General features: G+C 36.5%; 1 protein-coding gene across 1 annotated transcript; it reads right to left on the minus strand.

Annotated features, from left to right (window-relative positions):
- Window positions 1–11,882: 11,882 nt before the first annotated feature.
- INSL5 (insulin like 5) lies at window positions 11,883–14,233 on the minus strand. Its single transcript, XM_027569558.1, is given in 4 exon segments — window positions 11,883–12,014; window positions 12,016–12,113; window positions 14,063–14,137; window positions 14,140–14,233. Coding segments are annotated over 4 exon segments (399 nt in total).
- Window positions 14,234–14,928: the final 695 nt, after the last annotated feature.

Consider the following 14,928-nt stretch of genomic DNA (forward strand, 5'->3'; position numbering starts at 1 on the left):
TTGTTTTACTTTGAGACAGCCTGAACTTTCCTAGTATTTTGCCTTCCCAACAGGTGTTCCTAAAGTGACGTCCTTCTTCCCAGACCTGCCGTGCCCACCCCTACCACAGAGCCTTCACTCATGCTTTTCCCTACCCAGAACACCCCCTTCCACTTAAAGCACATTTCTTCACTTTTCAACATCAAACTCTGGTCTTGCCTTTTCTCTAAATCCTCCTCCATCCATTCCTTCCCTCCTCTTCTCTCTCTGCTTTCATCTCTCATAGTCAGGCTCCTGATCTCTAGGTAATTTGTGAATAATAGTTTTGTTTTCCTTACTAGACTGAAAACATCTTGAGTACATGGACCACATATCCTGACAGCACCGAACAATAAAACTGAACACGTTTTAACTTTTCAAGTGAGGTCACGGGCACTGATTGCCCTATGCTACCTAACTACCAACAGCAAAGATAATAGTAACACACAGTTCAACTCTAGAGGAACTGGGATCCTGTAGGGATAAGTACACAAGTGACCAAAGTACAGTCTAGAATATGTTTTCATAAGAAAAGTCCAGAATATCTTTATCTGCTTAAGGGAATCGGGGATGGCTTCATGAAGGAAGTGGCACTTACCTAGACTATGAAGTTGCTAAGTAGAATTTCAACAGACAGAGGAGTTCAGAGTGCATGAAGAAGTCTAGCCTGGATAAAACACAGTGTTCATGAAGATAAGGGGTTAGAACTAAGACTGGAAGGGTCCATGGATGGTAACCTGAATGTCTGGGCAAGAAAGCCACACTCAGATCATGGGTAGTCATTGAAGGCTTTTCATTCAGCTTGTTGGCTCATCGTGTAGGTGAAGTGACTCTTTAAGAAGATGAATCTGTCAGTAAAGAGCGGGAAGACCACCCAGGAGACGGGAGAGGTAATGAGAGGCGCAACTGTGTGAAATGGAAAGGAGAGGACAGTTGTATGGAACGGTTTAGGGACAGTCTTCATGACCAGGCAAAAAGGAAGGAGGAGTCCGAGGTGACAAAGCGGCTCTGGATGTTTGCAGTGTCAGGTCTGAGTCCTGCTGTCCTAGTCACTAGTTAGGTAAGTGACCTTAAATAAATAACATAACTCACTTAAGCCGAAGCTTCCTCATCTTCAAGCAAAGCAGTGATAATGCTGGTACCCACCTCACAGAGTTTTAGACTGAGGCAGACGGTGGGGGGGGGGGGGCAGCCATCGGAGCCAGCCCCGTGAAGCTGAACACTGACTCGAAGGGAGGGGCTTGGAGGTGCAGCCTTGCTTGCTAAAAACAAGCAGAAGTACATGTTTACTAAGCGCTTAACAGATGGAAAGCCCTCAGTCAATAGTAGCTCCTTCGACTATAGTTGAGCGTTCGAGTCTGGACAACTAAATCAGTGGTCCTGGTAGCAAAAATAAAGAAGTCAGCAAGGAAGAATTTGAGGACTAAAATACTAAGCTTGATTTTTCACTTGTTGAATTTTAGTTAATAATGGGACATTCAGATGGAAATAGCCTGAGGCGGCTGAAAAAATGGGACTAGAGCTGAGCTACATCAAGGTGAGAGATTTAGACTTGGCAGTCATCCAAATTGAAACCTAACATCTTCCTCCTGATTTATAAAATATTCATTAGCAGCGGCAGCAGCAAGTATAGTGAGTACTAAGAGCAAATTACTGAAAATTCAGTTAACTCTGGGAATGTCAGCAAGAAACTCTCCCCCAGAATCAATATGAAAATTTTCCCCCCAAGCTAAAATTAAATAAGGCCTCTATTTCTTTATATTTTTGTCTTAAAAAAATTTTTTTTTAAAGATTTTGTTTATTTGACAGAGAGATCACAAATACGCAGACAGGTAAGCAGGCAGAGGGAGAGGGAGAAACAGGCTCCCAAGGAGCCCGATGCAGGGCTCGATCCCAGGACCCTGGGATCATGCCCTGAGCCGAAGGCAGACGCTTAACCGACTGAGCCACCCAGGTGCCCCTAAAAAAGTTCTGTATGATCCATTTCTGTTGCCAGACATCATAAGAAATAAATATATCAGCATCTTGAATGGAAATATCAGTGCTGTTGTCTGTTGTCATTGTTAATAGAACAGCTTTAAAGAAAATGTATTAGGAGGCCCCTATAACAAAGTCCAGTAGATTATGTGCTGGGAAATTAAGCACTACTTCAGCTCATTGATTTTTTTTTTTAAATGTTGGGAATTATCCAGTATAGAGGGTGATTTAAAAAATAACAGTTGAGAAATTAGAGCTTTTAAATCTAGCATTTTAGAGAATGAACCCTTGCCTTGTTGGGACCATTACTTGACCTTTCTAGGTATTATCCAAAAAAATGCATTAAGAAAACTCAATATTAAATAGTTACTTATAATTTACTATGCTTTTTTATTCTCAAAATTCTTAAAGAAGTGACCTGCACCCACCATCTCTGCTGCTCCCACTTTTCCCTCCTGCTCTGTTTGCATGCCTACCACCACGATGTTTTCACAAACAGCGGAAGTGGTGCTCCAGGCCAAATCTGCCACGTGTTTCTTGGGCCCCATTCCACCTTAGCTCTCTTCTGAATTCATTTCTTTTGTGATGTAGTTGTTTTTTGTTTGAAGTCATTTTTTATTGTTGTTGTTTTGTTTTGTTTTATTGTGTTTTTTAAAGCACAGATTTGAAGACAAATACTCATTTTAGCCTCCAACCTGTCCTAACCGTGCAACTTTGGGCAAAGTGACCAATGTTCTGAGCCTGTTTTCTCAAAGGTAAAAATGATTATAATAATGATCACTACTTGTTATTGATCAGTGATCAATGACCACTGTTCATGTTCTTGCCCTGAAGACAGAGAGAGAGTATACGTGTAAAACGTCAAGCCCATCATAGACCTTTACTCTGGACATCCAATTTCTTCCTGTAGATCCTGTTTTCCTAAAGAATTAATCATATGTTTTAGCAATTTCTGCTCACCACCATAAAGTCATACCCTAGACTACTTGGTTCCTTTCGGTTCAAAGTTTTAATCGTCTGCTACTGCCATCTTTGAATGTCAAATAACTCCTCTTCAAGTCCACATTTCTTATAAAATGCTATTCATCTCCAAATTTAGCTTCTTTTTGCTAATCTCTGCCTGTTTTTATACTTCCAGTCAGATGTCTTGTCTCCACTTCAGTACTTTCTTAGTTTCTTTTAATGTTTTTACTTATTGCTACTTATTTTTTCCTGTCTTGTGTCCATTTGAACTTACATGTTCTCTTCCCTTCTTCACATGCATGAACACATACTAGAACACTACTATAAGGTTTACTGAGGCTTAAATATATGTTAAGTATCTGATTAAAGTTTCCTGTAATTTCTCCCCTGTTTCTTTCATCACAGTTTAACTATGGTACACAACATTTTCCCCCCCTTGTGCAGGACATAACTTGAAACTTGTGGTTCTCCACCCACCCACGAGGCTATTTCCCTACTTAGCAAGACAGGAAACCAGTATAACCAGTATGGGAAGCATTAAGCTTCACTTTCCATTTGTAATCAAAAAAGGAAAATTGTTGCTTCCCACAGACAGCGAGGATGGATCGTCTCACTGCCAAAGGAACAAAATATCCAGCCTGATTTGTTCAGGGGGTGCTGGGAAATCATTTTTAAAGTTCATATGAGAAATACTAAGCTTCAAGAGCCACTATTTCATTTTGAAACTAAGGAAAAATAAACTATATGTTGTTAGTTAATTATAAAAATACATTATATTTTTTCTTTAAGAAAATCTATTCTATATCAAGAACTTTACTTTGGTAGGAGAGCTATAAAATTAAAACCACAGCTAAGTTGCTTATTTGCATCCCAGTTCATAAGCACAAGTTAAAGCCTTCTGAGGACCCACTCTAGAGAGCTGGGTCGATGTGAGGGAAATTAGACAATTAGGAACAGTCCTTAAGCATAGGTTAGCAAACAGTAAGGGGCCAGATAGTAAATATTTTCAGCTTTGTTGACCACATGGTCTCCAACATAACTATTTAGCTCTGCCACTGAGGCACAAAAGCAGCTATGGATGGTAAGTAACCAAGTAAGTGTCACTGTGTTTCAATAAAAGTTTCTTTATGTAACTGAAAGTTCAATTTTATGTATTCCTCATGTATCATGAAGTTATTATTCTTTTTGACTTATTTCCAACTATTTAAAAAGTAAAAACCCTTCTAGCATGTGAGCCATACAAAATCAGATGGTAGGGCATATTCAGCCCAAGGGCCATAGTTTGACCACCTGGCTCCTAAAGGGTTCATCTTAGTGGAGGAAGAGAATTGGAATCATAATAAAGAAGTTGAGATTTTAATATATCTAGCAGAAAGTGGAAGTAAGCAGCAATACATAGAAAATGACAATAGCATTTCTAAATTAGTAAGTGAGAAAGGGGGATTAGTCATGCAAACAAAAAAATTAAAATGAATACTAAATTATATGGAATATAATCAAGTATATCATGTCACTCATTAAACATGAATTTGCTTCATTTTCCTATCAAATTGAATTAACAAAAGCCACAAATAAAAAACACATTCAGTTCTTCTGATATACAAAATATCGAATTAAAGAATTTTTTTCTATGATCAAATAGATTTATTCAGAGAATGCAGAAAAATTTCAACATAAGGAAGGTTACTATAGTAATTTTTCATCTTAACAAAAGAGAAAAATATATGATGAAGTTAAATAGGTATTTGATAAAATTGAGAAGCTATTTATAACAAAATAAGTTCTTAAGCTATATATAATAGAATAACACTCTTAAGATGACTAATATTATATACACATATATAATGTAAAGACTACTTTATTTATATTATTTATTTTTAAAAATATTTTAACCAGCAAACATCATACTGAGTAATGAAATGTTAAAGCTGTTTCCATTAAAATTAGGACTATGAAAGAAATGCCTAACATCATCACCATTATTAAGAATTCTTCTTGTAGTTACCTTCCCAGTGAGGCCTTCCCTAGCCACCCTGTCTAAAATTCACTCCCCCAACAAGCTTTTCAATCCCCCTTCCATACTTTCTTTTCTCAGTCATTATTTAATATTTCTCGTGCTTATGTTTGCCTTCCATAGAATAGACACTTTATTCATCTGTTTCATTCAACATTGGTATCCTTAGCATCCATAAAAATGCCTGGCATTAATCTCAATAACTAATTGTTGCATTATGAGTCATGTAATAAGAATGTGAAGCAATCAGCTTAAATACTGGAAGAGACAAAATTACCTTTTTATTAGTAGATAACAATATCATATATCTAGAAAGCCCAAGAAAGACTAATAAAGCAGCCACTAAAATTAGTAAAATAACTGGGCAAGGCTGCTGGAGGTAAAGATGAATATACAAAAAACAAGATTTTTCTTTGTACCATAACAAGCATTTAGAAACGAACGTGGGGGAAATTTCTCATTCACTGTGGCAAACAAAAATGGTAAATAAAAAAGGTAATATAAAAAGGTACAAGACCTCCTATCAAAATACCACCAGCATTTTTCACAGAGGTGGAACAAACAATTCTAAAATTTGTATGGAAGCAGAAAAGACCCTGAATAACCAAAGTAATGTTGATAAACAAAACCAAAGCTGGAGGCATCACAATTCCAGACTTCAAGCTGTATTACAAAGCTGTAATCATCAACACAGTATGGTACTGGCACAAAAACAGACACATTGATCAGTGGAACAGAATAGAGAACCCAGAAGTGGACCCTCAACTCTATGGTCAACTAATCTTTGACAAAGCAGGAAAGAATATCCAATGGAAAAAAGATAGTCTCTTCAACAAATGGTGTTGGGAAAACTGGACAGCCACATGTGTCCAGAAGAATGAAACTGGACCACTTTCGTACACAATACACAAAAATAAATTCAAAATGGATGGAAGACCTAAGTATGTGACAGGAATCCATCAAAATCCTAGAGGAGAACACAGGCAGCAACCTCTTAGACCTCGGGCACAGCAACTTCTTGCTAGACACGTCTCCAGAGGCAAGGGAAATAAAAGCAAAAATGAACTTTTGGGACTTCATCAAGATTAAAATCTTTTGCACAGCAAAGGAAACAATTAACAAAATGAAAAGGCAACCTACAGAATGGGAGACGATATTCGCAAATGGCATATCTGATAAAGGGCTAGTATCCAAAATCTATAAAGAACTTATCAAACTCCACCTAAAAAAACAAAAATCCAGTAAAAAAATGGGCAGAAGACATGAACAGATATTTCTCCAAAGAAGACATACCAGTGGCTTATAGACACATGAAGAAATGCTCAACATCACTCAGCATCAGGGAAATACAAATCAAAACCATAATGAGATACCACCTCACACCAGTCAAAACGGCTAAAATTAACGTCAGGAAATGACAGCTGCTGGCAGGGATGCGGAGAAAGGGGAACCCTCCTACACTGTTGGTGGGAATGCAAGCTGGTGCAGACACTCTGGAAAACAGTATGGAGATTCCTCAAAAAGTTAAAAATAGAGCTACCCTATGACCCAGCAATTGCACTACTTGGTATTTACCCCATAGATACAGAGGTAGTGAAAAGAAGGGGCACCTGTACCCCAATGTTCATAGCAGCAACATCTACAATAGCCAAACTGTGGAAGGAGCTGAGATGTCCTTCAACAGATGAATGGATAAAGAAGATGTGGTATGTATACACACACACACACACACACACACACACACACACACACACACACACACACTGGAATATTACTCAGCCATCAAAAAGAATGAAATCTTGCCATTCACAATGACATGGACGGAACTAGAGGGAATTATGCTAAGCAAAATAAGCCAGTCAGAGAAAGACAAATACCATATGATTTCACTCACATGTGGAATTTAAGAAACAAAACAAATGAACATAGGGAAAGGGAATTAAAAATAAAATAAGATAAAAACAGAGGGAGGCAAACCATAAGAGACTCTTAACTACAGGGAACAAACAGTGTTGCTGGAGGGAAGATGAGTGAGGGACACTTGATGTTATGAGCACTCGGTGTTATATGCAACTGACAAATCACTAAATTCTACTCCTGAAACTGATAATACACTATATGTTAACTAAATTGAATTTAAAGAAAAAAAATATATATTTTTAAGTACAAGACCTACATAATTAACATTACAAAAAAAGATATTAAAAGGAATAAAATACCTATGTTATTATAGTAACATTTTGGATTGGAATTCTTAATATGTTAGAATACAATATTTCCTGCATTAGTGCAAATGTAATGCCATTGAAATTGTAATTCCAATGAAATTTGGGGGGGAACAAAATAACACAATTATAAAATCCATATGGAAGAATCTATGTCTCATAATCGCCATAAAAAATCCCCCCAAAACCTAATCTATAATGACAGACAACTTTTCTTAAAAGATATTAAAACTTACCATAAAATTACTGCAATTCAAATAGCATGTGGCTAATTCAGAATAAATAGAGCAGTGAACAGAATAAAGGCCCTATAATAGTTCCAAATGTAATGAAAACAACATATGACTAAAGTGACATGAAATTTTCATGGGCAAAAGATGGCTAATTTAATAAATAATGCTGGAAAAATTTTCTGTCAATTTGGAAGAAGATGAAAATTAAATACCTCACATTATACAAAAATAAATGTAATATGGATTAAATTTAAATGCAAAGGTACAAAACAAAGTTATTGGAATAAAATTTAGCAGAATTCCTGTACAACCTTGCACTAAGGGAGATCTTCCTAAGCAAAGCAGAAAATACAGAAAATATAAAGGAAAAGATAGACATTGGCAAAGACATCCTAACTGAAGTCAAGACATACCAAAGACTAAGGGAAAATAATTTACTCAGATGAGAGTCAAAAAGGTAGTATCCTTGGGGCGCCTGGGTGGCTCAGTTGGTTAAGCACCTGCCTTCGGCTCAGGTCATGATCCCCGGGTCCTGGGATCAAGCCGCACATCGGGCTCCCTGCTCAGCGGGGGGCCTGCTTCTCCTTCTCCCTCTGCCTGCCGCTCCACCTGCTTATGCTCTCTCTCTCTGTGTCAAATAAATAAAATCTTTAAAAAAAGTTAGTATTTTTAATATAAAAAAGCTTTGAAAATTGATAATAAAAGTATTATAAATACATAAAAAATGGGCAAAGTACATAAACAGACTCATATACAGAATAGAAAATACAAATGTCCAATAAATATGAAAGGTGATCATAGTCATGATAATGCCAATAAAACCAAAAATGGTAGTCAATATTTCACCTTTAAGAATTCCAAATTTTTGCAAGCGTAATAACAGTATGGACAGATGAGGATATAGAGAAATAGGTACTCTCACACATTTCTAGTGAGAATATGAATTAATACAAACTTTTTAGATGGTAATCTCTCAGTATGTGTTTTTAAATTTAAAATACACATACCAGGATGTTCCTGGAATATCTCCAAGATATACTACATACAACCACAAGATGTAAGGTAGTATGTATAACCCCTTTTTGTGTAAAATAGTATGATGTACTCAGTAGGTATTGTATTAGGCCAACTACTACAAAAAATAAAATCAAACATAAAACAACTCAAAGGTTATTGCTTGCTAAGTTGCTAAGATTTTAAGGGCTAATCTTGGAATTGGCACATATCACTACTACTCACGTTTAATTGGCCAGAATTAGTCTCACAATCACATGTACCTGCAAAGGAGACAGAAATGTCATCCAGCTGTGTGCCCAAGAGGAAGAGGAGAAATTTTGGCGGACAGCTAAAAGTCTCTGCTATAGATAATAAATAGGGAGATAGGTAAGTAGATAGATAGATGATAGATACATAGACAGGGAGGAAGCTATCTAACTGTATTTGTAGCTACACTACATAAATTCAGTATAAACAGGATTTTTATTCCTGGTAGAAATTATAAGAAACCCTCAATAAGGGTTATACTATAATTATACTATAACTTAGAACCAAATGGAAGAGAATGAAACTTTTGTTTTATTTTATATTTCTCTGGACTGTTTGAATTTCCTAACTTGATACATATATTCCCCCCCCAAAAAAACTGGCTTATAGGATTTATTCAAGTGAAGAGAGTAGGTCCCGTTTTTCCTCTTTGTTTCTCTATGTACTTAAAATACATAGATACATTTTAAATAACTAATAAGTATATATCAAATAAATAGTAACTAATACAAATATACTGAAAAAAATAAACATACCTTTCCCGTAGAAAGTTGATAAGCTATCTCATTGAAATAAAAGTGACAATGTAAGGATACATAAACAAGGATGTTTAGTGCATCTTTATTTGTAATGGCAAATACTGCAAACAACTTGAATACCTATTGGTGAAATCTCAAAAAGTACATGTTATAGAACAGTAACTCTCAAACTTTTTGGTCTCAGTACTCTACACTCTTAAAAGTTATTAAGAACTTCAAAGGGTTTTTGTTTGTGTGGGTTGAATTTATCCATATTTATCATAATGGAATTTAAAACAGAAATTTAAACATATTTATTATCTCATTTAAAAATAATAAACCTACCTACCACATGTTAACACAATAGCATATTTTATGAAAAATGTCTATTTTCACAAAACAAAACACATAGTGAAAAGAATGGCATTGTTTTATATGTTTGCAAATCTCTAAAGACTGGCTTTATAGAATACAGCTCAATTCTCATATCAGCTTCTGCATTCAATCTGTTACTGTGTGTCATATTGATTGATATATATGAGGAAAGTCCAGCCTCACAGAAAATCCAGCCTCATAGAAAATCCAGATATTTGGTTGGAAAAGGGAAAATTATTTTAATAGATTATTTTAATTTCATTAATTTAAGATTATTTCAGTTTTATTTAATAAAATTATCTTTTCACATAATTTTGATATTCTTTTTTAATAGTATACCAAAACTCAACAAGTGGCTGTTTATTAAAGGTTAGTCGCAATGCAGAATCTGAAACCACATTAGTGAATTGTTGTACTGTTAGATTAAAATCTTTATTTTGCACTTGGAATGGATATTTTACCTATTTATGATTTTGTAATATCATGCATTGCTCATTTGGAAAATATTGGTTCACCGAGTTATGCTGATCTCCCAAATGTTGACACATTTCATTACACAATGAATACCAAAAAATAAAATTCATTAATATCACCGCTGATGCTCATGGTGATGGATAAAAGTTTTCCAAAATTGCTTGTAAGCTTGAATTTTATCATCAGCAACAAATATTGTCAATTGTTTTCCTTGAAGTGACAGGCTCACTTTGTTCATTTTCATATCTTTTTTCATTTAATTTCAAATATCCAAGTCTGAATAACTACAGTTTTTTAGTCTGTCTTTAAAAAAGAGAAAAGAAAAGTGCTTCCTGGAAAAATCAGCTAGTTTTAAGCTCACAACTCAATCACGTAAGTGCTTTACCATGAGACAACCAATACACTTCAGTATGTTCCAAAAGCGCTTCCTGCAGTCTTCCCATTTCACCACCCATCATACTGAAAAGGCATGTACTCAAGGACTGAGACTTAATATAATTAATTCTTATTGCCTCATCAATGGACATTCTTTCAGTGAGACCAAATAAAACAAACAAAAAAACAAAACAAAAAAACAAAAAAACAACAAACAAAAGAACCCAGGGTAGTTCCCCTTGTTATGGGAGTGTTGTTCTTGGTGGTGAAGAATACACTGACTACCAGTACAGTTTGATGTGACTGCCTTGATTCATGCTAAGCAGCCTAAATTTGAATCCAGTAACACCACCTCCTTAGCTGTGTGTGACTTAGGACGTTTACATAATTCCACTGAGCCTTAGTTTCTTTATCTGCAACACAGTGATAAAGTACTATCCACTCTCATAGGTTTCCTGCAACAAATACGTGAAGTAAATGTTTAAATGTCATGCACAATGCCTTGACACAGTTTAAGTGCCTAATACGTAGTAGATGAATTTCAAATACAGACTCCGGTAGTAATAAGGGCAACACCTCAGATGAACAGAGAATCTATTGTTACAGCCCCCTGGAGTGTTGACTGTCAAGAGTTACAAATGAAAACATAGTTTTGTGATTTCCTCACTTTGTCTTTCTATCTGTGAAGACATCCAATTGTGTCACAAGACTCAGCTATGTGGGTCTCAGTTTGACTTGTAGAATGAGAATACAATGTCCTTTTATCTCTGGGAAAGCAAAACCCAAAACAGACCAGACTATAGGAAAGAGCTTATTATGCAAACATTTTCTGGGTTTTAGCTGTTTGGGGACCTAACTGACACACATATGCCTCCAGCTATCGTCAAGGAGAAGGGCTGCATATTAGGAAACGTTTATCAAGCACTTTTTGAGAAAAGCACTTTGTTTAGATTCTTATACTTGACCATGAATCAGTGTTTAAGTTCTCAGTAATAATATACAGGAACCCAAAATTTAAGAGTGGAGAGTTATTTCTGGATGATGTGGTAACAGTTGATTTTTATTTTCTTTTTATGCTTGTTTTGTTTTGTTTTACATTTTCTTACCGTCAGCATAATCTGTTTACTGTTTTAAAGTTACTTTAAAATTTTTTTTAAAAGGAGAAAATCACAGTGAGCTTGGTTTATGGCATTTCTACTACAGTTTTGCACAGCATTTCAAATTTCAAAGGATTCGTTAAAATTTTAAAAGAACAGTGCATTCAACTTGGCAAAGGGAGAAAATAGACTTCATTGTGGTTTTCACCACTCACCCACAACTTTTAGGAAAGAAAGATTGCCTCGCCAAAAGCCATTGTTTTAATAACACAATATAAGCGCTGTAGTGAGAAGTAAAAACATGTTAACACGTGCTAAAGTTCCACCATCGTCGGGTATCGGCTCTGGTCTTAACAAAGAGCAGATAAATCAGGCATGGAACAACAGGCAGAGCAGCTGACTCTTTGTGAGTCTTGTGTTGACATCACCCAAAGCTTCTTTGAGCCCCAAAGCCCTTCAGGGGGCAGCTGTCCATCAGGAAGACTTTTCCTCCCCCGAGGAATCCACCTTCGGGAGGTTTGGCGCTGCGCCTTCCTCAGAAACAGGATCATTTGGGAGCTGGGGCTCGTTTCCTCACTCAGCTGTACAGAAGAGAAAAAACCATACTTCCTCCGAGGGCACTGACAAAGAAGGAAGGTAGCCGCCAAGTTCGACGCCTGGGTTTTTTAAAAGAAATTGAACACTACACATCATTTTCCTTAAATGTTGGTCTGGTTTCAGAAAGATTAGACATTCTGGGGAGAACTCAGTCATCTACAGCTTCCTGTTTTGGCGGAGGAGGCAACGTGAGAGCAGAGAGGAGGCATGACACAACCAGGGGCTGGGAGCCAACGAGTAGCCAAGTCAGGGCTTGCCTTGCGTTGTACTGGCCGCCTCTGCTCGTTAACCAGCTGCCTCCGAAGTATTCGTTACGTGTTATAAATAAAAAACAAACAAACAACAAATAACCCTGGGTATGTCCTGCGAAGCTGATCGTAAGGAAGGAAGTGGAGGTTTAAACCTCTAGGTCTGAAAACAAAAAGTAGTTCGCATTGTTATCCCAAACAAAGTCCTCCCTTAATTTAACTTGGTTCCAACTTATTTATCAGTACCTTGGCTTACTGGCAAGCACCAAGAAAACCTACATGAATGAACGCTCGTTAGTAAACCACTAATGGGTCGAAGAAATAATATATGAGAAAAAACTTTGTGAAAGATTATATACACTGTATTATGATGTCTGTGGTGGTAAAAAGAAAGCCTTGCGCAGACATCCATTTCACTGCCCTGTGTATTTCATAGATATTCCAAATATATTCTTTCTAGTGCATTTTGGCCTGCTGATGCAGAGATGGATAAATAATGGTAAGCTTGGTAAATTATGCTTACTCTCTGGAGATTAAAAACCTTTATTGTATCTGTTAACATCTAGTAACTATGAACCTTTCATTGTGGGAGTGGTAAGTTCATAATTTTTCAAGAAATTAGCCCACTAAAATATGAAAACTGTGGGTCATTTTCTAAAATGCTTTTGTTTACCAAAGTCATCTGAAACCACACTGGAATCTTCACAATTATATATGTGGTTGCAACATTTATTATGTAATCACATTTTCCTTTTTGAACTTTTTATTATAAAACTATTACACTCTATGATTAAAATAGAGTCTTAAATAAATTCTACCTCACACTTTCATATAGGATTAGCAGAAAATTCCAGTCAAACTCCTTGAATTGAAAAATGAAGAAATAAACTGTGAAGTCAGTCCCCTCCATATTTCTGAAACACACTAGGCTCATTCCTATCTTCAACATCCTGATCAAACAATTCCTACTGGATTCCCCCCAGAATTCCACTTCGCCTCGCTCCTCATAACTCCCCAAATCCTACACCACTGCCTCTATGATGCTATCATTTATGACACTGGTTCACCATCTTCCTTTTCCCACCTGAGACACAGTATAGAACAAAGAAAGACCTCAGCTCTTGAAGTCAGATGGACCTGGTTTGCTCCCTCACCTCACTACCTACTAGCTGGGTGAACAATTTTGTCCCCAGTAAAATGGTAAATGGGGGTAATATTACTTCACAGGAAGCTTAGCAGTAGACTGAATGAGATGTTGCACATAAAACCACCTGGCACTTAATAAGTGCTCAATAACAGTTTCCTTCCTTCCATCCTTATTTAGCACTCACCTGAATTCTAACTTATTATATTCGACAGTTATCCACATGTGAAATTATCCCTGCCACTTCAACATGTCCCTTAAAATCATGTGCTTCTCTCTAGTCCCCATAGCACCAGCCATAGATGGTGAGCTCATCGAAGTAGTTATGCAATCAAATGACTTCAAGCTGGAGACAAAGCAAACAAGGTCCTTATTTTCTGAAAGGTAGCAAGTTCACTTCTTTCCCAAGCCAAATTCAATTTATTTTGATAATTAACCCCTTAAACTGATACAGAAGTGGCTTAGAAGTCCAGAGAAACAGGTGCTAAAACGAGCCTGGAAAAAAGATAATAAATGAAGGAGTCACATGAGTTAATGGTACCTTGCTGACTTTGAGGGGTCCCTTCCGGGTGCCTTCTCCACCTGGAGCTAGCCCAGATGTAGATGTCTGCTTTTACTCTAGCCCACAGTGCTTCATAGACTCCTCATTCCTCACCTCTGAGATGGCAAGTAAGACAGGGAATAGAATTAAAGTCAAAAGGGAGCCCTTCATTTTGCTAAGGATTAAATCAAAATCTGATGTGAATATTGCCAAATTAAGTTTTGAAGTTACCATCACGCTCTTGTCCAATTTATACTAACTTTCCTGACATTTTACTGTCAGAACCTCAATTTAACAATATTTGTGAAGCACAAATGTTACACCGTGAAGTTTTGATAATGTGCTTTTATGATTATTGCTAGTTATTCAGTCACTTCTGAACACTGTCACATACCATTAACTGCATCCATGAGACAATAAACAGAATGCTCTCTTGGAAGATATCTAGAAAAACATGGGCTTTGGAAGTAGCCAAGTATGACTTTCAATGTCAGCCTTGTCACTTACTAAGTGACATGGGACAAATTTTAAACCCTTTAACCTTTGATAAACATATCTCTAGAAAAGGAAAACCTATCTCATAAGAGTGTTTGAGTATTGAAAGCAACACTTATCTCAAAGCCATGAGAAAGCCAACTTAAGAACTCACATTCTCGTGTTTGGGTTTGAATCTCCACTTAGAAGATCTAGAATCTTAACCAAGATATTTAACTGCCCCAAGAATCCTTCTCTGTAAAATTGTGATAGTAATTGACTCTTAAAGCTAATGAGATAAATTTTATCTTCTTCCCTCATCGTCGAGATGGACTAGAAAAGATAACTTTCCTTTAGAATATAGGAGAGTTTCTCTGACTAGAATCCTTCTT

This window comes from Zalophus californianus, chromosome 4 (assembly GCF_009762305.2).
Source record: "Zalophus californianus isolate mZalCal1 chromosome 4, mZalCal1.pri.v2, whole genome shotgun sequence".
Lineage (NCBI taxonomy): Eukaryota > Metazoa > Chordata > Mammalia > Carnivora > Otariidae > Zalophus > Zalophus californianus.